General features: G+C 39.1%; 1 protein-coding gene across 12 annotated transcripts in view; it reads left to right on the top strand.

Annotated features, from left to right (window-relative positions):
- Mctp1 (multiple C2 and transmembrane domain containing 1) overlaps positions 1–24056 on the top strand; it is a 588499-nt gene that overhangs the window by 350530 nt on the left and 213913 nt on the right. For 6 of the 12 annotated variants that reach the window (XM_052743706.1, XM_052743709.1, XM_052743702.1 and 3 more), the window contains exons 5-7: positions 8559–8670; positions 16776–16823; positions 19645–19683. In XM_052743706.1, the coding sequence (XP_052599666.1) occupies positions 8559–8670; positions 16776–16823; positions 19645–19683 (199 nt within the window). The remainder of the gene's footprint in view (positions 1–8558; positions 8671–16775; positions 16824–19644; positions 19684–24056) is intronic. The other 6 variants (XM_052743711.1, XM_052743708.1, XM_052743705.1 and 3 more) reach the window with 3 other exon arrangements.

Raw genomic sequence — 24056 nt, 5'->3', positions numbered from 1 at the left:
CAGCAAGTCAGAATACAAATATTCCTCCATTTTGATTGTTATAAAAAGGTGAGTTATGGATATCAAGTGGTGGTGGGGGGGTGGTGAGGGTGCCAAATTCTCAAGACTGCTTCCTGCTGACAAGGGGCAAAGTGGGGAGTTATGAACAGTGGGAGGTGTGAGTGAAGAAGCATTCAGTTAGCTGTCGTCATAGAACTCTCAAGCATGGAGCTCTCAGATCCTGAGGGAGCTGAGAAGGCAGGTTGAAGCAGTGATATTCCAGGAGCTTTGGGGAATGACACACCAAATCAGGAGTACAGGAGCCATCACATCTGCTGTTCCTCTGGAGGAGGAAATGCTTCTGTTCTTCCTGTAATAATTGTCAATAAATTGGGAGATAACAGAGTCTTTATGAGTAGGCATGTGGGTGAAGTTAACCTGTCAGTATTCAGCTGGTTGGCATCCTTGTTGGTGGTTGGCATCCTCGGAGCTGGTGCAGGGGCTGGTGTACCTGAAGGACCCCCAGTGGACTGGTCTTGGCTTGAGTCTGGCAGGGGGAGGGAAACTGTAAAAAATGCTCGAAAATGGGTGCAGTCAAAATGGGCTCTGGAGACTAAGTTTTCATCAGACCAGATTTCCTGATACAGTAGCAGAACTTTTCCCAGGAACCTACAGGTATCTGTCAGACAGCTGGAACGGATTAACAGTTGGTGTCATAGCCAAACTGTTTAAAGGTACAAACGTTTCCTGGCTTCAGCCCAGTGAAACATATCTTCAAATCTGTATCCAGAGGAAATTTACTGAATGGAAGTGGTTGAGTGAGTGAAGGAGGAGGGAGGCTTCCCTAAACATCATCAAATCTGAGAAGGATATGTATGTGAACAGAAGTGAGACAACTTTCCTATCTTCATATAAACAAACCTTAGAGCTGTTTCTTTTATCCAATTCTCCAGGAGATACTGAGAGCAGTCAATAGTAAAAAGTTACATTGAAGTCTGTTCTGTGAGTTTATCTGATCTGTTAAGAAGGTAAATTGTGTCTAGACCTAGTAGTAGCCCTAGGAGAGGGAGACCTGTGAGTTTTACATAGAGACCTGAGAAGGCAGCTGAAGCAGAGCCTGGTCGTCAAATGGAATCAGAGATCTGAGAAGGATAAATCGTATCTGAGTGCAGACCAAGCAGCTTTCGAATCTGTTAAAGATGACAGGGACCAGTCCACACCCAGCTAGCCATACCCAGGTCTCCACATCATTGGAGGCAGAAACATCAGAATAGTACCAATTTTCAGCTGCCAGGCCCATAGGGTGGGAGTTTTTCCCATGGAAGAGGGACATGGGGAAAACTGATCTTACATTGTCTAGGCAAAAGGGGTGAGATTGATTCTCCGATGTCCTGCTGTTTGTCCACAGTCTGGCTGGGTCCTGGTGGCAGGCATCACATTAGGGCATCTTACTCAGAGGTCAGCATTGCCATAGTCCAGGTGGAGACAGTGTGGTGCCTTATAGTCTTCCTCAGAGACCTTGGGTCACTGCTAGGATCTGGGAGTCTCTGTCTGATATAATAAGCTTTTTAAATCAACATTTTAAATGCCATATTCTGCAGATCTCTGAGCATTTGAGGACTGTCTGTCCATTAGGCATGACTGACTATCAACAAGTATTCCCTAAGTCTCCAATATATTGGCAGCTTTTGTAACACTAGGACTTGCTGTCTCCTGAAAAGGCAAAGAAGAGTGACAGGGGAAAGATTCCAGGGACAAATGGGAACAGGAAAAGAGGGGCTTGAGAGTCAGGGTGTGGCCCAACTCTGAGAAAAGGACCCTCTTGGGAGACCAGAAACTCCATCATAGGATACATATTTTGTTTATTAGATACCCTATTTATGAAACATATGATATCATTTTTTAAACATTTTTTAGAAGAAATAGATGTAAATCTCTAAGTTAGCTTTTGTTAATCTAAATATATCTTTATAAATTTAAATTTCTATTATCATATAGAGTGTACTATAAACCAGTGTTGAATCAAATATAGCTTTTACATCTCTATCATTATACAAAAAATCCTTATGAATCCCAAATATTTGATGCTTGTTGCTTCCTTACTCTAGAAGGAGATAAAATGAAGAGAAGTCATTAGGGCTAAATATATTTTTAACCTTAGTAAACCTTAGTAAAAGATGGCTTCCAGCCACATGGCCATCTGCATCATGATGAAGTCACCAGCCAAGATGGAGGAGAGCCATGTGGTTGCTGCTCAAAACATGTTTTTTGTTTTTGTTTTTTTCTAAATAGGTAAATCTAAGTCATAAGGAAGGGAGAAGGAAGAAAGTGGGGGATTTTTTCTTGGTTCCCTGACTGTCTCACCCAAGAAATACTGAGGCCAGTCTCACACCCAGGGGGATGATCAGAGGCAGGTAGCTCCACCAGAGACCCAAGTGGTGGTACTGAATGAAAGGCAAAGCCTCCTGTGAATGAGAAAGCAGATTGTTACAGGCAGGAGGGAGCAGATCTGTCATGGGTGGAGGCAAATAAGTGGTTATCTTTTGGCAGGCCCTGCCAAGGTATGCCACCAACCAAACACACCACACACAGCAGAATTCGTGGAAGAGCTTTGAGAAAAGAATGAAAAACCATGTTAGAGTGGGGGCAGGCCTGGATCGCTCACAGAAGTCATCCCCCCAAAAAAATCACTGTTCCCATGGACATCCCCAGGGCTAGAGGGAGTGCAGAACAAGGACCAAGCCATCAAAGAGGGCTGTAGTCACACTCGGCAGAGGTCAGGCTTAGCCTGGCTAAGCCAGAGGAGCCTCAATACCTAGTACTAGGATTTTGTTTTGTTTTGTTTTGTTTCTGTTTTTTGTTTTTTGAGACAGTACTAAAATTTTTGAGGAGGCCAGCTAGAACAAAAACTGAGCTCCGAGAGAGAGAGATCTCATCCATAGGAAAAGGTCAGGAATCCTGTTGCAAAAGCCAGAGGGCCTAAAGGAGCTGTGGGCAGATCCAGAGAGGGTGTAACAACCCAATTGAAACGTACAGGATTGCTGCTGGAGGATGGGGTGGTGAGTGATCAGGTGAGCTGGAGCCTGTTTTGGGTAGACTGGGCCCAGGATCTTGGCAATGAGGGGGTGCCAGGATGGCCTATCCGAGTCACAGAATCAATGTTAATGTTGGGCTTTGGTGGGTTTGGACCAAGGTGCCCTGTAGTGGGTGAGACAGGCCATGTGAGCATGTGAGATTGCAGCGTAGTGTGATGGAAAGTTACTCACACAGCAGACCCAGCATCCACGTGGAGAGTTTTTATTATTAGAGGGAGAGAGGGAGAGAGATAAAAAGAGAGAGAGAGAAGTGCATGTTACCTTTGGAGAGAGGGGGGAAAGAGAGAGGGGAGGAGGGGATTTTTCCTCTTAAGGGGGCTCTAACATAAGATGATATCAGTACACTGAGCCAGAATACTAACAAAATCATTTTTCTTTAATGATAAAATATGCCTAAATACATGCTTAATTTCATATGTCACAGTTGGTTTCCATCAGCTGTATGAGTATTTATTGGTTAGTAACTTGATATCAATTAATGTATTAAATAATATATTCCTTATTCATTTGGATCTTAATGTTTATTTTACTGTAGATATTTTCCTGTTTAGGAGTATTATTCAAACTAAATGGCATAAATATTTTATTTTATTTTGGTTTTTCGAGACAGGGTTTCTCTATGTAACAGTTCTGGCTGTCCTGGAATTCACTCTGTAGATCAGGCTGGCCTCCAACTCACAGAGATCCTCCTGCCTCTGCCTCCTGAATGCTGAGATTAAAGCCATGCATCACCATGCTGGGCTTGACATAAATATTTTTGAAATGAAAGAAAATAATAAGAATCTCATAAAGCAGCTAAAAATGTTCTGAAATCTCTTTAAAGTGATTCTAAAACATGTTTTTTTAAAAAACTTTGAGATTATAATTTAAACATTTCTCCCTTCCTTTTCCTTCCTCTAAGCCCCTTATATAGCTCTTCCACTTTCCTTCAAATTCATGACTTCTATTTTATTAATTGTTATTGCATGCACGTACGTACTAGTATGTATACATATATGTTCCATATGTGCAGTCCATGTAATGCTACTTGCCTGTATGTTTTCAGTGCTGACTATTTGGCCCTGGACAACCATTGGTGTGTTCTTTCTTGGAGCAGGCCTCAGCCTTCTCCTGCTTCCATCTTTCCTTGTTTGCGTCTATAGTTCTTTGTGTAGGGTTGAGGCCTTGTAGACTTTCTCTGTCCAGCTTGGCATGTTACTGGTGTCATCCTTGTTCAGAGCACATTTGGGTAACCATGTTGGTGAGAAGTTACAGGTATAGCTTCTGATGTTACTAAGAGACTCAATTTCATAACCAGCTCTCTGATCTTCAGGCTGTTAAAATTTTTCCATTCCTCTTCCACAATGTTTCTCGAGCCTTAGGTGTAGGAGTGTTTTGTGCATGTATCCATTGAGACTGGGCTCCAGACTCTGCATTTTTATTGGTTGTGGTTCTGCAGTGGCCTCCATCTGTTCTAAAGAGAAGTTTTTGTTTTTTTTTAATGAGGGTGAAGACTACAATTATCTGTGAGTATAAGAGCAAATGTTTAAAGAATATTGAGGATTATGCTGGTTTAGTAAATTAAGGGTTGTAGATTGCCCTCTAATAACAATGACTCACTAGCACTGAGTAGTTAGATAGGTTTTCAGTACCAGGCATAGTCTTCCTATTGTTAAATGAATCTTAGTTCCAATTAGAGAGCTGTTGGTTACTGCCAAGGTATGCATGCCACTACAGCACACTTAGGCTTATTGTGCTATGGTAGTTGTTGATGTGGCTCATAGGTATATGTAGGTGGGACTGTTGATTTTCTCCTTTCTTCTGAAGCTTGCATTGTGTCTTCTAGTACTATGAAAGCTAGTCCTCGGACAGGGGGCTGTCAGATCAGTTCCAGCTCAGGAGCCCCTGGGCCCTGTGTCTCAAGTGCATGGTGTCCTTCAGCAATAAGGACTTAGCCTTCCACCTCTTGGGGGAAACCAAGGGCAAAGCTATAGGTTGTATGTTTGGGTGGTCTCTTGTGCAGCCCTAGCCAGCAACTCAAAAGAGGGCTCTGGTGTCTGGTGTTGTGGTTTATTAGGTGGCATTTGGTTCTTGGAGGAATCACCATCAACCCAAGTGAGAAAAGTTCATTAAAACTACATATACAAGAAAATATATGTATTATATAATTTTTTGAGAATAGTTAACCGTATAATTCCAGGTGGCTTTTTCAGAATCCTTACTGTATTTTTACCCACCTCCCTCTCTTTTCTGTATTTACTTCCCTAAAGAGTCCTCACTTTTCCCATTTCCCCCTCAGAACATTTGTGTCATGCTATTCCCTTTACCCACTTCCCACCTTCTTCCGTATTTACCTGCCTATGGCTGAGCAAGAGTCTTCCTAGCCGAATGTCAAGTGCTTTGGACATATGCCAAGGAGTGGTGTAGCTGGGTTGTGTGGTAGATTTATTTCATAGCTTTTGAGAACTGTTACCACTGATTTTCATAGTGGCTGCATCAACTTACAATCTCATCAACAACGAATGGGCCTCCCTTTCCCCAAATCCCAGTAGCGTTTTTTGTTGGTTGTTCCATTGATTTTTGCCATTCTGAGTGGGATAAAATGAAATTTCAAAGTTGTTTTGATGTGCATTTCCCTAATTGCTGGGCATGATGAACATTTGGGTGATATTTCTTAGCCATTTATTTATTTATTTCTTCTTTTGAAGATTCTATTCAGGTCCCAGACCTATTTTTCTAATGCATCATTTTTGACTGTTTGCTTTTGAGTTCTTTGTATATGCTGAATATTAGTCTCCTATCAGATGTATAACTGGCAAAGACTCTCCCATTCTATGAGCTTTCCATTCACTTGATATATTGATATTTTTAACCATGAAGAAACTTTTTTAGTTTCATGAGGTTCCACTTGTCATTTGTTGACCCTAATTCTTGGCACACGGAGTTTTATTCACAAAGTCTTTTCCTACACCTATATCATGTAGTGTTCTGTCCATGCATTCTTCTAGTCATTTTAGTGTTTCAGGCTCCACGTTTAGGTGTTTGGTACATTTGGAGTTAGTTGTTGTGCAAGGTGATAGATATAGATCTAGTTTCATTCTTCTGCATGTGGACATCCAATTTCCCAGCACCATTTCTTGAAGATACTTTCTTTTCTCCAGTGCATGCTTTTGGCGTCTTTGTCAAATATGAAGTGATTAAATTTATATGGGCTCATGTTTAGGTCTCCAATTTTGTTCCATTGATCTACATATCCGTTTGGGTGGCAGTACCATATCTTATTTATTATTATGGCTCTGTAACATATCTTAAGATCTGGAATTGTGATCACTCCAGCATTAAGGAGAAATTTTAATTAATTTTGTATGTATTCCCTATATGAAAAGGGACCCAATCAAATTGTAACCACAAATATGTATATATTGCATAAATACACTATGATGCCAAATATACATTTGTTTAGAAAGACAAGTTGATATTGGGATACAGCTTAGGCAGTAAAATGTTTGTACTAGCATAAATACATGAGTTTTGACAGCTAGAATCGTGAAACAAGTTTGGCACAGTGATACACAACTATAATCCCAGCACTGGAGAGCCAGAAACAGGTTGATTCCTGGAGCCCATTGGCAGGCCAGCCTAAACAAATTGGTGAAAAGTCTCACTGATGGTCCAATTAGAGACCTTGGCTCAAAAATTTAAGGTGGAAGTGATTGAGGACAATACCTAATATCAACCCCTGGCCTCTACTACATTCACAATTGTATTCCAGCACCAGCTCCACCATGCTGATAAACATACGAACAACCACATATATGTACATATATACGTAAATAAACAATAAAGACCACTTCTTGCTATCAAATTATAATGATTACTGATAGCTAAATTAATGTTGAAAACAATTTGCAAACAGATTCAGTTAAACCTCTGACACCACAAAATATTTCTCATTTTCTATCACACCTTAACTTAATGTATTAAACATCATGTGATAAAATTCCTGGTATCATGATGTTCACATTAAAAATTGCCTGTTCTTTAATCCTGGGTGTGTGAGAAAATCATTTGGCAGGGCACTTTAGAAATATATAGACTTCTAATACCCTCCCCTTACCCAGTTCTAATCCCTACCCCTCATCCACAGATTCTTCAGAGGTGAATTTCAAGAATAAACACACATACGTGCACACAAAACAGAACAGTGAAAACTGATAGGCAAATAGGACTGAATTTTTTACTTGGGCCATTTTTAACCTAAATGTCTATTCACCATACCAGAACTAAACTGTACAAAAATTAAAGTTCTCTGAACACAGGGATCCCCTTTGTTTTGATCTGTGGCTTTTAACAGAAACCAGAACACTGTGAGATATTCAATATGTACTCACTGCTCTTTTTGTGAATGCAACAAACAACTGGATGAATGAGAAAAGATGTTTTATTGCCAAGCATCCTATGATTCTTTTGTTTGGTGTTCCATGTTCTACAGAAACTGGTTTGTGGTAGCTCATGAGCCCTGTCTGTTCAATACTAATTAAAATAGGTAAACAAGGTATTACATATGCAGTCTCAGTTAAATGTCTACTTTCTTTATCTCTTTTCTTTTTCTTTCTTTCTTTCTTTTTTAAAGATTTATTTAGTATGTATACAGTGTTCTGCCTGCGTACATGCAAAAGACCAGAAGAGGGCACCAGGCACCAGATCTCATTACAGATGGCTGGGAATTGAACTCAGGACCTCTGGAAGAGCAGCCAGTGCTCTTAACCACTTAGCCATCTTGCCAGCTATTTTCTCTATTTCTTAAAAGTGATTGTGTATAATACTAAATTATTCATCCTCTCTTCCTCAGGAATGCTTACCCAAATCCAAATCTAAGTATAAATTCTCCATTGTCCAACTTTAAGTAATATTTCTATGTTATTTTGAATTGAGAAATTGTTTTGGGCATAAGTTTGCACATCCCCAAACTACAAGCATTATTTTAAATATCTGCTGTTCTTTTAAATAATTATATGTTGTCTTAAAATATATGTATAAAATATGTGAATCAAGTTATATTTTATGAGCTTCCTCTTCTTACACCTTTCTGTTTATTTTAAATAATTACCCCTGCTTAAATCAAAAGCTACACAACTAAAAGTGGTGGCTGATGAATGACCTTCCTCCAGTTTCTGGGCTTAAATGTATAGAAAAGAACTGGACTTCTCCCTCTGAGCTTACTGATCATAGAAAGGGGGTTTGTAGATTTTTGAATAGTTTGTTGCTTTCATCAACCTTCTAGAACCTCAGAAAGTGAAGAAATTTACCCAATGAATTCAAACACCTCCACGGACATGCAGCTTCTTGGATGATTTAATACAATGGTGGTATTTTGATAACAACAAAAAATGTACTAAGAAATCAAAAGAGTAAAAAACATTTAAAATAATGAATTATTGATTAAGATAATTTTGGGGTTATGCACTCAGTGACTATTCCCAATCTAAATATTTTATATCACAGGAGCACAGATGTGACCTTGACTCTGAAAGATCCCCATTATCCCGACCATGACCTTGGAATCATTTTGATGTCAGTCACCCTGACCCCCAAGGAAGGCGACCCCAGGGATGTGGTAAGTCTTCCGGAGTTCTTCTTGTCCCCACTTTCTCACATGCTGAGAGCCTTCTCAGGCCATTCAGGGATCAGAGGCAGTGGAACTGTGGCCCGTTCTTGGTCATTGTGAGTATCCTGGGTAACACTCATTCATAGTCATTTTGTCTTTTCAACTCAAATTTCCTGTGCCATATTCCAGATCAGAACCTCTTGTTGTAAATGAGTAGATTTACACCCTCTCATAATTTTATTAATTAATTTCAGACATGTTATATTGTAGGTAAATATTAGTATTCTTTCAGGGAATACATTGATTAGTGAATCGAATATTTGAAATTCCATATGGAGAGATCCAAGACTCTACTATTTTTACTATATTGCCAAATGTGTCGTGACGAGGACAATGAGGTGAAATGATAACAGAGTTTCTGCTTTCTGGTGGTTGTTTACTGAATAAGTGTGTACTCTTCATGTTCTTGATGGACTTCCATAATGATACTTCCCATATCTCAGCACTAGCTATTTGACTTCCTTGCACACCATGCTGCTATGAGAAATGAACAAGGGCTACAGAGGAAGTGGTGACTCCCACGCTATTCAAGTAACCTGGAAAAGTGTCAGGTGTGATCCACATCATTGGTGTGCTTGCTGGTGTGCCTCTGTGATCCACACTGGTGTGCTGCTGGTGTGCCTCTGTGATCCACACTGGTGTGCTGCTGGTATACCTCTGTGATCCACATCATCGGTGTGCTGCTGGTGTACCTCTGTGATCCACACTGGTGTGCTTGCTGGTGTGCCTTTGTGATCCACACTGGTGTGCTACTGGTGTACCTCTGTGATCCACACTGTGTGCTTGCTGGTGTGCCTCTGTGATCCACACTGGTGTACCTCTGTGATCCACATCATCGGTGTGCTTGCTGGTGTGCCTCTGTGATCCACATCATCAGTGTGCTGGTGGTGTACCTCTGTGATCCACACTGGTATACCTCTGTGATCCACATCATCGGTGTGCTGCTGGTGTGCCTCTGTGATCCACACTGGTATACCTCTGTGATCCACATCATCAGTGTGCTGCTGGTGTGCCTCTGTGATCCACATCATCGGTGTGCTGCTGGTGTACCTCTGTGATCCACACTGGTGTGCTTGCTGGTGTGCCTTTGTGATCCACACTGGTGTGCTGCTGGTGTACCTCTGTGATCCACATCATCGGTGTGCTGCTGGTGTACCTCTGTGATCCACACTGGTGTGCTGCTGGTGTACCTCTGTGATCCACACTGGTGTGCTTGCTGGTGTACCTCTGTGATCCACACTGGTGTGCATGCTGGTGTGCCTTTGTGATCCACACTGGTGTGCTTGCTGGTGTGCCTTTGTGATCCACACTGGTGTGCTTGCTGGTATACCTCTGTGATCCACACTGGTGTGCTTGCTGGTGTAGTTCTGCCATGATTTGCAGAGATTTTTGTTAGGCTCAATATTCATATATGCCTAGGAACTACTATAGCTCTGATGCAATTTTGTAGTAGCTATAATTGTTAGAGGTTCCCAAAAAGACTCTTTCAGCAATACCTATATTCCTGTTTTAAAATTATGTGCCATTCAAGTTGGTATATATTATCTATTAAAAATATTGTTGACATTTTAATCAAGATTGTGGCTAAAAATAGTGGATCCCAACTTCAAAATTTGAAGATTTTCAAAACTCACCAAAGAAAACTCACCCCTTTAAGAAGAATTTCTGTCTATCCATAAAAATTAAACAATGGACATACAAGATCATATGTTTTATTTTAAAACTTTATTTAGTGGGGAAATCTACTTTTAACAAATCTTACTATAGCACCTGCTGTGAGAACATGGCATATACATGTGTGCAAATGGAGGCTGCTGAGGAAGAACATGGCCTAGTGTGGCTGACTACACATATCCCTGCTGCGAGAACATGGTGTGAGTGTGTACACATGTCCCTGCTGTGAGAACATGGTGTGAGTGAGTACACATATCCCTGCTGTGAGAACGTGGTGTGAGTGAGTACACATATCCCTGCTGTGAGAATGTGGTGTGAGTGAATACACATATCCCTGCTGTGAGAACGTGGTGTGAATGAGTACACATATCCCTGCTGTGAGAACATGGTGTGAGTGAGTACACATATCCTTGCTGTGAGAACGTGGTGTGAGTGAGTACACATATCCCTGCTGTGAGAACATGGTGTGAGTGAGTACACACAGCCCTGCTGTGAGAACGTGGTGTGAATGAGTACACATATCGCTGCTGTGAGAACGTGGTGTGAGTGAGTACACACAGCCCTGCTGTGGGAACGTGGTGTGAGTGAGTACACATAGCCCTGCTGTGAGAACATGGTGTGAGTGAGTACACATATCCCTGCTGTGAGAACATGGTGTGAGTGAGTACACACAGCCCTGCTGTGAGAACGTGGTGTGAATGAGTACACATATCGCTGCTGTGAGAATGTGGTGTGAGTGAGTACACATAGCCCTGCTGTGAGAACATGGTGTGAGTGAGTACACACAGCCCTGCTGTGAGAACGTGGTGTGAGTGAGTACACATAGCCCTGCTGTGAGAATGTGGTGTGAGTGAGTACACATATCCCTGCTGTGAGAATGAGAACGTGGTGTGAATGAGTACACATATCCCTGCTGTGAGAACATGGCGTAGCTGAGTGAGTACTCATGTGTGCATACAGAAGGACAGTTGAGGAAAAACTTGCTCAAGGAATACCGTCATTTATAGAGAAAGGTCATCAGTTAAAAGTCACCAGTAACACAAACCAGGAAATAAATTTTAGATGCCTAGTTCATAATTGGGAGTATATTCTAAATGTTCATTTTATACTTTATTTAAATAATTCAGATGATCACCAGAAGCCCACTGCAAGGCAGCTCCTATGCTGGCCTTTAGGACACATGAGAACTTATGTCCAGTGATTTACTGAGAGAAAAAAGGTGACAGCTAGTTTGGTGTTATGAAAGAAAGGCACATTTCTGAAAAACAAAAACAGGAAATTTGTTCCGATCAGTGTGGGCCTAGGATTCTCTAAGGAAGTCACGTGGGGATGAGGTAGGAAATAGCTATAGGAATTAAAAAGAAACAAAACTCAAGAAGAGAAGTACTTGAGGCAGAGGAAGGAACACATACAAAGACACCGTGGTTAGAGAAGCACACTACATCTCAAGAACCAAAGAGACAGTGGAGCTTACCGGAGACAGAAGCAAAGAGTGCGGCAGCCATGCTCCCTGTCCAGAGTAGGAGAGAAGTGCCCTGACTGTGGAGGGCCTGTTGTCCATGGGAAGATTTGTGACCTTTATCCAAATAGCAATGAAAAATTATGGCAAGGTCTACAAAGAGGAAATGGCATGATTGTATTTGCCTGTAAAAAAAATCTTGTCTCTGTTCATACATTATAGAAAATGCATTAAGGGAGGAGGATGAGGCATGGAGACTGATTGGGAAGCCATTGCACAAAGCCTAAGTGAAGGAAGATAAGGTTCTAAATAGAGCCCTAGGAGGGGATTGGCAGGTTTGCCTGTAAGAGGTTAAAACAAGTCAAGGAAATTTGGTGATAGAATATGCCCGTGTCGGTTCTTTGCTATTTTAATTCAGGGCAGCACTTCATAAATGAAGATAACTAGTGCACAGAGTCCTGTGTATCCCCAGACCACCCACCCTTGAAGTATTACTAGAGATTTAGATGGTGTGGCTGCTGTTGTGGTCATTTGGGTGATGGATAATTAGGAGAATTTGTCCTTCAAAAGAACCATTTTAAATATCCTAGCATCAACCTGAGGGCTCAAGAGATTGAATTACCAAGATATCAACAAAGAAGTTACTGAGTTACTCTGACAAAATCAAATGTGAGCATTGACAAAGATTCTTCTCACATTTATTTATTTTCAACAGTCCTTGAAAAACCCTACCCTACCTCAGTGACTGCCCAAACTTACATCACAGACGTCATGTATTTCTAGTTAGAAAAAATTATAGCAACTAAGAGCTGACCATCAGTGACTTCTTACACATGAACGTGAAGGAAATCAATGAGTACTAGAAAAGTTATTCATCAAAATCCCATTTAATTTATCTTTATTTCCTCCCTCTTCGTCGTTTATCTCTAGCCACATTCACCTTTGACATGAAGATTTTCTCCTAAAAACTGTCATGCTCTTTCCATAACTCAAATTGCTTTAACTGTTTGTGTTTGAGGAATTTCTTTTCTGCCTTCATTCACTGCCTTACTCCATGCCTTCTGCTTTCAGAGACTTCGTTTGTGCTGGATTATTCTGCTGCCCACTTGGGAAATGGTGCATTCTCCCACCCTGTTACTATTTCCCCTGGTGCCTCTTCTCTTCAGAGAAACAAATGTCTCAGGCAGAACTAAGCCAGGGCTGCAGAGCAGCACCAAGATCAGCCTCTGGCTGGGACACCCAGGAGGGAGAGAGGAGTGAGCCCAGGCTAGCCTTGCTATCCTCATGGTTGTGATGAAGAGCCAGGCTTGTGCTTGGCAGTGGAGGAGCAAGATAGGGGTGGACAAAAACTAAAATAGAGAGAATAGGAAAGTCTGCTGGGGTCTGGTTCCAGGTATTCCAAAATCCTTTATTATATGGAAATATGAGTTTCTAAGTGTATGCATATAAATACATAATATTTCTGAGCTCTTGCTTTTTATTTGACCCGAAGAATTGTTCTATTGATACCTTTGCAAGCTCTGTATATCCAGTTATATTTATCAACAGTACTTTCTAAGTTTTAAATTTCTGAACAAAACCATGAATAACCATCTATTTTTTAAATTTTATTTTAATTAACATTTTTCATTTATTTTACATACTGACCAGTTTCCCCTCTTTCCTCTCCTCCCAGTCCCCTCCCCTGACTCCCATCTATCCCCCTTCCCTTCTACTCCTCCTCAGCGTCCATTCAGAAAGGGGCAGGCCTCCTATGGGAGTCAATAAAGCATGGCACATCAAGTTAAGGTAGGACCCAGCTCCTCCCCCTGCAGTAAGGCTAAGTGAGGTAATCCAGCATGGGTAACAGGTTCCCAAAGCCAGCTAAGTGCCAGGTCCTGATCTCACTGCTAGGAGCCTTACAAACAGACCAAGCTACACAACTGTCACAAACATGCAGAGGGCCTAAATCAGTCCCATTGGAGGCTCCCTAACTGTTAGTCCAGAGTCCTTGAGCTCCCAGGAGCTCAGGTCAGCTATCTCCATGGGTTCCCCTGTCATGACCTCGACACCCTTGGCTTGTACAATCCCTCCTCCCTTTCTTCAGGAGGACTCCCAGAGCTTGGCCCAGTGCTTGGCTGTGGATCTCTGCATCTGCTTCCATCAGTTACTGAATAAAGGCTCTATGATGATAATTAGGGTAGCCACCAATCTGATTACAGTAGATGGCCAGTTCAGGCACCTTCTCCACTATTGCTAGGAGTCTTAGCTGATGTCATCCTTATGGATTACTGGGAATTTCCCTGGTACCAGGTTTCTCCCTAACCCTGAAATGCCCCCCTCTATCAAGATGTCTTTCTTTACTCTCCCCTTCCATCCTGCCCCCAACCTGCCTCCCACATCTAGCCTGTCCAACCTGCTCCCTCAAGTTCCCATATCCCCATCCCCCACCCCATTTACCCAGGAGATCTCTTCTATTTCTCTTTCCCAGGGAAATCCATGCATCCCTCTTTGGGCCCTCCTTGTTATCTAGTCTCTCTGAGGTTGTGGATTGTAGATTGGTTATCCTGTACTTTACTCCTAATATCCACTTATGAGTCAGTACATAACGTGTTTGTCTTTCTGGGTCTGGGTTACCTCACTCAATGATTTTTTTTTTTCTAGTTCCATCCATTGGCCTGCAAATTTCATGAGGTCATTGTTTTTTACAGCTAAGTAAGACTCCATTGTGTAAATGTACCACATTTTCTTTATCCATTCTTCGGTTGAAGAGCACCTAGGCTGTTTCCAGGTTCTGGCTGTTATGAATAAGTAAGCATCTATTTTCAAAAAAATCACAGTGGAATAGTTAGTAGTCAACTCCAAAGAGGATGAAGTCCAGCCTTTTCCAGTAATGTAGATGAAACTGGGCAATAATGAAGATAAGGAACACATACTAATCCCACTCACGTTTAGAAGCAACAAAGTTTGTTTCATAGAACTGGAGAGCAGAATGGTGGTTCCACGAGACTGGGACCAGTTTGTGGGAGAGAAGGATGGGAAAGATTGGCCAATGAGAAAGTGACAGTTTGAAGCAAGGACCTCTGATATCCTGGGGCACAGTAGGGTGACTTTAGCAACCAATAATGTACTGCATATTTTAGAGGGCTAAGAAAGGATTTTAAATATTTCTACCAAATGATAAATGCTTGTAGAGATAGATATGCTGATTTGAACAACAATGTGTACATGTTGTATAAATATCCCAGTTTATAAATATGTGTTTGTATATGAATTTTAAAAAATATTATTGCTTATCTACCAAAGTTCTTTAAGTCCCTTATCTTTTTAACTGTTGAAGTAGCTACTTTGACAATAAAAGGAAACTCAACAAACAGCTTTGCACCAAGCAGCATCTGTTTTATCACTTGTAGCATCTAGTCCCATAAACTCCTCTGCAGTTCACCTCTCAAGTCCAATGTGTCATTGTGTCATCTGTGTGGCCAAAATTTCACCTCACCTCCATCTTATATACATACGTTCCTCCTGAGAAGTGGTATATGTAAAGGTACATTATTGCATATATATTAAATATAACAGTACATCTGCAAAATGTTTTTGTAATGGCATCTCTTAAAATCTAGTCTAGCATCCTATACCTAGTGGTTGTTTAATGTCTTAGAGATGTGTCTGTGATAATTTGAAGGGATGCTTCAAAGAACAGGGGGAGGTATTTTCGTGTTATTTTTATTCTAACTTTAATAGTCAAATCATTGTGGTTGCAACAAATTCATTATGTCATGATTTAATAATGATCTAACTTTCTTTGGTAAATTCTTAAAATTAGTGTTTTAATGCTTAACTGTATTGTTCTTCTTGTATTACCAAAGCGTATTCTGGGACACATTTGACATTTCTTGTTTAAGAACAATCAGAGATCCAATATATCTTCAACTTCAATTTTCTTTCCTGCACTTTGAATATAGAACACACTACTTCAGTGAAATTGGCATGCTGAACTTATCCAAATTACCCAGGAAGAACTCTCACTCAGGAAGAAATTAAAACTCAAATCCTATAACTATCAGTGGTGGAAAGCTTCAGTCTTTGTCACAGTGGATGATGTGTATGTAGCAGGCAAATGGAGGATGACAGTTCTCCACACACAACAACACGAGAAGAAGGTTTCTGTTCTCTGTGCTTAACAGCTCAGAAATAATTTATTTTAAGCTTTTGGGACAGAGACTTTAGTTCAACAAACACACATTTTTTATCTCTATGTTTATAAAACTTTGCTAAATATTTTACATGAATTAAAACAGCCAAAGGTTGAGATGAGTTTCAAAAGCCTTAACAAATATGTCCTAACAATCAGATAGGACATAGAATACTTACAGTAAGGAAGAACTAGAAATGCAGGGGACTTAGTGTCATAGAGCCCTAAGACTTCTAAACCAGCTGTTCTGTGAGTTCAGTACGCACCATTAAATGCTGTCAATGCACTCTGTGAATAATGTGGTTGACATGATTCCTTCTTGTGTGAATTGCCACTTCTGGAAATCAGTCAAACCAAAGAATAAGTTGAATAACCTATCAGCCCACGTACTAAAACTTTGACAACACATAACATATAATTACAGCAATTTAAGATGTATGGAAGACTATAAGCAAATGTATTTCATCATTGCCAATATAAAAATCTGCATTGAGTACATGATTGAGTGTATTTTTAAAATTTCCAGATGTGAACAGATATGTGTACATCTATTTTTGAGTCCCCAGCATTGTGTGTACAAGAGGCCAAAGCCTTCACGGGCAGCATGCAGCTGGCTGCATGGCACTCCTCTCACTGATTGCATGTCCTGTTTTGAACCTGAAAACATATGTAATACATACATGTGTGTCCTATATGTGGTATTTTTGTTTGACAGTGTGTTTGAGTTCTTTCTGGCTCTTTTTCTAGCAGAGTTCAGTCCACAGCTTTCTTCATTGGAGACTTTGTGACATAAAAGTGAGTTAATTTGTGTTACACACTCTCTTAGATAATGTAGACCTACACATTGTTTCGCTTAGGCTGAAAATTAGAAAATCCCTAGAAACATATTAATTGATACTAGGTGGCCTTTGATGAGTTAAACAATTTTTATACCTTAATTTAACTTTGATGTCATAACTTTTATACAATGTTTAAAGACATATCTCCTTATGAAGTGTTGAATGTATATGTTTTATAAGATATATGTACTATCTGTTCTGTATGTTTTTTGTATGCATATTAGCAAATAATATACTAAAAATCATAACAAAAGGAAGTTAAAATGAAATTTTAAATCTTTTTAAAGTAGTTGCTTTTACAAATCTATCATTGGCCACATTTTTATGTCACTTACTCCTTATTTTGGCTTCAAGGAAGACTGAGTTGCTAATGAAGAACCTAATGTACAGTAGTAACAGACACTAACTCCTTGAAAATCTAATTCATATGTTTCTCTGCCGAACTCACAATCATGGAGCAAAATTTAAATCTTATATTTCTAGAATTTACTTTGTCTTTTATCTTTAACATTCCCAAACAATCTTTCTTCTTTATTAGACCTCATAGTTAGTAAAGATAGCAATATTAATTATCTTTTGAATTCATTTTTTAAACTTTTCTACTGAATTACTATAATTGAGCCTTCCTTAACCCAAGTACCTAAAAAAGGAAAAAGAACTTTTGTGTGGAGCATTTGATAAGCTAGTAGGTTTGGCTAACAAGGCAGAATTTTTGTTATAAAATTTGAGACCATTTTGACAGTCGCTTGATCTACAGCAGAACTTTTGACACTGATTCAGGAGAATGAACTGGCCCTATAGCTACCAAATCATGGCTGTTTTCCTTGTATCTCCTTCCCAGTTTGAAAAATACAATCAAAATTTGAGAGACATGAAAAAGCCAAAGCTATATTTTGCTTTGTTTTCTGTATCAGAAGTTAATCATGTGCACTGCTTCCTTTCCTCTGTCAGAAGCACATGTCCCTAAATGTTGTCAAGTGTCGCCACAGTAGTCCACCCTTCTCTACCGTCTCACCCTGCTTTCATAGCCCAATACTTCTTATGGAATCAATTTTACAGGATCCTTAGATGCTTAATGATGCTGATAAATGACCACTGGTTAAGGTATTTTAACCTTTACTTCTTTAGTTGTTTTGACTCAAAATGTTGTCTCTAGAAATTGCCAAGATCAAATGCATTGAGACAAAGTCAAACACTTGTTGTTGGACTTTTGACTGGAGAGCTCTTGTGGATATGGCTAACCACTGAAGAATTTGGTTGCACATGACCTTTGGTGATACGGAGGAGGTGATAATGTTATTATTGTTGATGATGATCAGGTGGTAATGGCAATCACTCACCTAACATCAATAGCAATAGTCTAACATCAATTGTCTATTAGGTGTGCACCCTGTCTGTGTCTCCAAACTAGTGGTTGGATGTGTTGCTTCAAAATGAATTGGACCTTAGCAGTTAGAAAATAGAAACTATTTTTTTTTTTGTAGTATTGGATAACAATGCTTTTCTGTTTCCTGGTTCTGCTTGAAAACAAGGGAGGTGGATTTTTATAACATTTGGAAATCTATTACTCTTTCATGTTTGGGTCAATAGAGAAAACAAAAGTAATGTAGTACTGTCTTTGGGAATGTTACCATTCTCCTATTTCCTACTCTGAAGTTGCTCCGTAATTCCATTTTCCCCCTTCAGGTCAAAGAATGGCGTAGTCTTATGTGAAAGTTCTTTCTATCCTGTATTTTCATGAGGCATGAGTGCTTTCTAGAATGGATCTTCTTTTATAGTGAGTTCTGATAAAAGAGATGGAGCTCTTGACATTGATAGAGTTCCCAAAAACAGCAATGGCAAGGGTTCTAGAAGCCACAGTCTTTCCCCCAAACACTCTCCACTTTCCTCTTCATCTGTCTTAAATGCAACCATAGGACATGGTATGGCAAAGAGGAAGGTTTACATCTAGGTGCTTAAGGGAAATGTTTAATAGTAAATAGGAGAATTATTTAAATTTGGGGGGAGCTTTATATTTTACTTATGCAAATGCAAAAGACCAATAACCTTAAGCACTGTTACCAAATCTGCAGAAACTTAATTAAAACATGTAGCCAAGCCAACCTCTCACTGTGACATAAACAGAATATTATAAAGAAAACATTTTAGTAAAAAACAAAAAACCAAAAACAATTAAGCAGCCTTTTCTGAGTTGGAGACATTGTAGACAATGATACAGTTAAAAATAACTAAATGCAGAAATGTTTCTACAATGTGGCCAAAGCAACATGCTTTAGATGTAGGTTGAAGAAAAAATGCTATATACCCAATTAAGTCAAGTGACCCTCAACTCTCACCTCCAAAAGAGACAATTATAAATCATGAAACTCAGTTTGTATTTTTAATTTAGAATTAACTAATCACAATTCTATATTTAAAATATACTATCTCACCTCTTCATACAAAGAATAATGCAAGTGATCTCTCAGCAGAAAGAGGTGGTGTGAAAGTTAAAGGTTCTCTCTCTCCCTCTCTTCCTCCCTCTCTCCCTTCCTCCCTCTATCTCCCCTCCTCCCACTTTCCCCCACCCTGCGTGTGCGTGTGCGTGTGCATGTGCGTGTGCGTGTGCGTGTGTGTGTGTGTGTGTGTGTGTGTGTGTGTGTTGTTGTTGTTGTTGTTGTTGCTGGAAACATTTTGCTATTTAAAGGACTAATAAGTGTTACATATCCCCTAAAAAACAATGGCTGCCCTGCTCTGTACTGGGTGAAAGATAATGAAGTGCTTTATTTCATTTACAGACAATGCTAATGAGGAAGAGTTGGAAAAGATCCAGTAAGGTAATTCTTAGCATGTGATCTTTCCTTGTTGAGAAGACTCTTAGCCGCTTTACCAAATTCCTCTCATCCTCTTCTGAGCTGTTCCACAAAGTTTCATCACTGCCAGTTGCTCTTTTTCCCCCATAATCTTTTAGGCCATCATGGGACGCTTTCTAAGTAGAACCTCACTGTTGCAGAGCACTCAGACCACTGTCTTGCTGCTCCCCAGTCACTCCTCAGCCTCATTCTCAGCATCCGGTCTCCACTATGTGCACAACAGGGTCTACAAAATCACTCTGGATGAAGTGATGATACCCAGGCGGGGGCAACTCCAGACAGAAGTAGCCATGAAACTTGCTGGTTTTGTTCACAGAAAATTGAGTATTGGGCTTTCTAAACTCGGAAGTCCTTGTGTCATTACAACTTGAGGACAGTTCTCCCTTGTCTCACTTCCAGAATGAGCGGAGTGGTGACTTCAGAAATGCACTGAGCTTTCTGTATATACCTATGTAAGACATAGTATCTTTGGTGATGTTAGTATCCTTGATGATGGCACCACTCCTGAGCATAAAGAACTATCATGAAACTGAACTTTTACTTGACTGTACTTTGAAACAAATTGAACAGATTTTCTTGGTGAAAATGACACTTATTCAAATTTCTACTTAAAAGATCAATATTGCTTTTAATAGTGCTGATTTTTTTAGACCCTGGAACACTGGCAGTTTTTCTTCTTCCATTCTGATCAAATCATGCTGTTATTTAAGTTTTTATTCAATTTCATCATTTTCCTTTCCTTTTACTGGGAATTAAGAAAATATGCATACTAAGCATTGTTTTATGTCCGCTGTGATGTCTGACTTCTCATATGCAGTGAGTTAGTTACTCCCCAGTTCTTACACACTGACACCCAAGAGATAACTCATCGAAAGAACGGCACTCAAAAAGCGCATCCTGGAGAAGTCGCATGTCCACTGTGGTTTCACTAAACAAAATCAGTGACTTTTAAAAGAAATGGTTGAATTGTTTATCTTTGTAACTGTGCTTTAGAATTAATATTATGTTAAGTGTGTTGATTTTAAAATGTAGATAAGACTTTCCCCATCCTGTGACTCTATGATGATATTTTTGTGTAAAAACCTACTAAGCCATGGATAGTTAGCAGTATTCATCTTCCAAATGAGTTTAACTAGAATCGGATATTACATAGTATTTGGCATTAATTAATATGAGTAATCTATTTCATTGAAATACAAAAGAGAGAATAGAAGTATCATTTTTGACTGTGTATATTGAGAGGTACTTAATCCCTGAAATCCCAGCACTTCAGGGACTGAGGGGAGAGAATTAAAGGCCAGACCTGGCTGCAGAAAAAGAATCATTTTAACATAAATTCAGATAGATCAATAGATGGTAGATAGATTTTTATAAGCCTTTTAATTTGTTTAAATTAATCTTAATGATAAAGTAAAAATAAATTCACATAATTTCCTTGAATCTATAAAAAATTTAAAGGAATAACAAATATATTATTTCCATAATGTTTATATATAAAATTCTTGGTGTTTTATAATTAACTATCAATTTAAACATTGAAAGTTTGCCACTATAGATGCAAAATGCCTGTATCTAATTTAGCCCTCACTTGAGTAATTGACAGATTTTATTTAGTACAGGTGTTAATATTAGACTAAGGCATTTTTCAATTTGGTACATTTTCATGATGATTCTAAATGCTAAGTGAGTTAAAAATCAGTTCACTCATTTTGTTTTTTCTATGAGAACATAATGAGCACTTGTTAATTCATTCAGATTTTTACTATGCCTTAAAATACTGTCCATATTCACCAGATAGTGTTATAAATATACAGTGTTATATTAAAAATCCATGGAAAATTTCACATTTCTAATTATTACCTACTTCGTAGGTCTTCACACCCTCCCCCGAGTTGGCACTGTTTCTGAATCTTTCCTCCAGGCAGTGGCGTCTAAGAATGAGAGGCGAGCAGGCTCTGTATGTGCGGGGTGTGCTGCTGTTTCACTGAAATGGTCTCCCCTTCTAACTGCTGCGCTCTTCACCCTTGAAATCTATGTCTTAATAAGGAGAATCCAGAGAGAAGATGCTTGAATCATACTTAAATACAATCACTTGTATTTTTAGTAGTCATTTTTATATTATACAATTATGCTCACCATTGGATTTTCCTATAGACACAAATAATTTTCTTCTCTGAAGTCGCAGCATACAGGAATGAAATCTCCTGTCATCGTCATGGCAGGACTTGAATATGAAACTTCTCTTTGAGCACCAAGAGTGAAAAGATCCGAGAATCAAAACCTTCCTAGTAAAGACTTACAGATAGCCAAACATTGTTTTCCAAGGCTGTCTGTGGCTTGGGGCTTTCCTTCCTTGCCTTGATTTCTTTCCGAAGTAATCCAACTACACAGGAGCGTCACTATATTGACGCTCCTTTTGTATCATGGACAAGGTGAAATAGCTCATAGAATTTCCTATCATCCAAATACCTGTTTGTCACTTCACTATCTTCACTTTATGTGATAAGGTTTCTTTATTCATATTTTATTTATGTTATTTGCTACACTTCTGCCAATAATAGATTCTCTCATGGAAATAGTTGTGGTACTCACATGCTGTGAGACAGTATGCACTATTGAAACAATAGAACCGTGCTCCAGAAGACAGGGGCATCATGAATGTTACTCAATACAAGCTCTTTATTATTATAAATCCAACTGTTATCACTTTATAAGAAATAGGAAACATGCACCTACGTGTATCGGTGAAGAGCAAGATATAGAAATATGGGCTAGATTTCAATTGCATACAAGTCAGTAAATAGCAAATTCCACAATGTCTCCTCTTCTAGGTGTAGTAGCATCCACAAACACTCATTATGGGTACCAACTAACTACACTTTCCATCATGTACACTTGAAATCCACTCTCACACTTATCTGTAATAGAAGAATGTTATTGTGGAAGAAAAGAAAATCAACATCTACCCAAACTCAGACAACTAGGTAGTTATCTAGGTCAAAGAGTTACACTTATGTGATAAAATACATTTTGGCAGAGAAATTGTGATGCTTTGAGAAACCTATCATTGATAATTCATTTAAGGTTAAATTATTCATCAAGAAAATTCCGTGAGCTCAAAAGAGAAGATTTATATATATTTTGTGAATAAATTTTGTGGGATCAAAACAAAAATGGAAATGAAATAATGAAATAATTGTCTCTGTTGGCTGGCTAGGAGTTTGTTCAGTGCTGCATATGCCTGTGCTTAATCCAGAGGAGAGTTTATCTCTGGTTATGATGAGTAATAATTAACAAGTTACTGTTAAGCATGTTGGTGGATGAGGCAGAATCATGATTTCAAATCAACCTGTAGTACATAGTGAGAGCTTACTTTAAATAAAACATAATAAATGTATGTTTTCAATAAATTACTTCAGTTTCTTAAAAATACTGTTTTAGGGGGCCTTACTTTTAGCTGAAGTACTACTGGCAGTTGATGAGTGATAGCCAATTTTCTTTGTAGGTGTGGCTTCTGATAGGTTGCCCATACTTGAGCAGATGGCCACGCCCATGCATATAGGCCAATATTAATTGGAGTCCGTGAGATAGTAATTTAAAAAAAAAGAGGACACTAAGTTGGGAGTGAGATGTGTTGGGGGAGGTGCTGGGGGCAGCTGGAGGTAGGTAGATAGTGAAGGGATGATGAGGATTAAAATATGTTATACATATGTGTAAAATTTAAAAAGAACAAATCAAAATATTTTGAAAAAGAAAATGCTGTTGTAATCATATAGAGATACACTTGCCAAAATCCTAACTGTAACAATTTTTAATTGTTTTCTTTAAAATTTGTCCTTCGAATAGTACAATGTAGATTATTGTAGTGGTGTCTCATTACTAGATCTTCTGCTACTTGACAGCCTGCATCACTTTTAGCAATAGATCTTCTTATAAAGATTTTTATAATAATCACTTAGCATGATTTTAATGAAATATGAAACACTTTACCCATTGATTGAATGAAGCAATTTTAATAAGACTTCTGGCAAAAATATCATTAATTTAAACTGGGGACACTGAGCTCTGTACACTGCAGGGCATAGTTAAACTGGCACCTTGAAGGAAACATTAAAAATGCATCAACGACTTGTAAATGCTTTAAGTAAGGGGCAGAAACAGATGAACACATTTTTAAACATCACACATAGTCAGGCATGATGAAAAATATATTAGTTCACAGTTACGGGGTCTTTCTACTAAGATGTCACTTGCTGATGAACAGGTGACTATAAAGAAAAGAAAAAGGTTGTAAAAAATGAAAGCTTTTGGTAGGAGACTTTCTCAGCTGTGAGTGA

This window comes from Peromyscus californicus, unplaced genomic scaffold, assembly GCF_007827085.1.
Source record: "Peromyscus californicus insignis strain IS unplaced genomic scaffold, ASM782708v3 Scaffold_18__1_contigs__length_77618521, whole genome shotgun sequence".
NCBI lineage: Eukaryota > Metazoa > Chordata > Mammalia > Rodentia > Cricetidae > Peromyscus > Peromyscus californicus.
The sequence above is the reverse complement of the archived record's forward strand: the minus strand, read 5'-3'. Positions and strand labels throughout refer to the sequence as shown.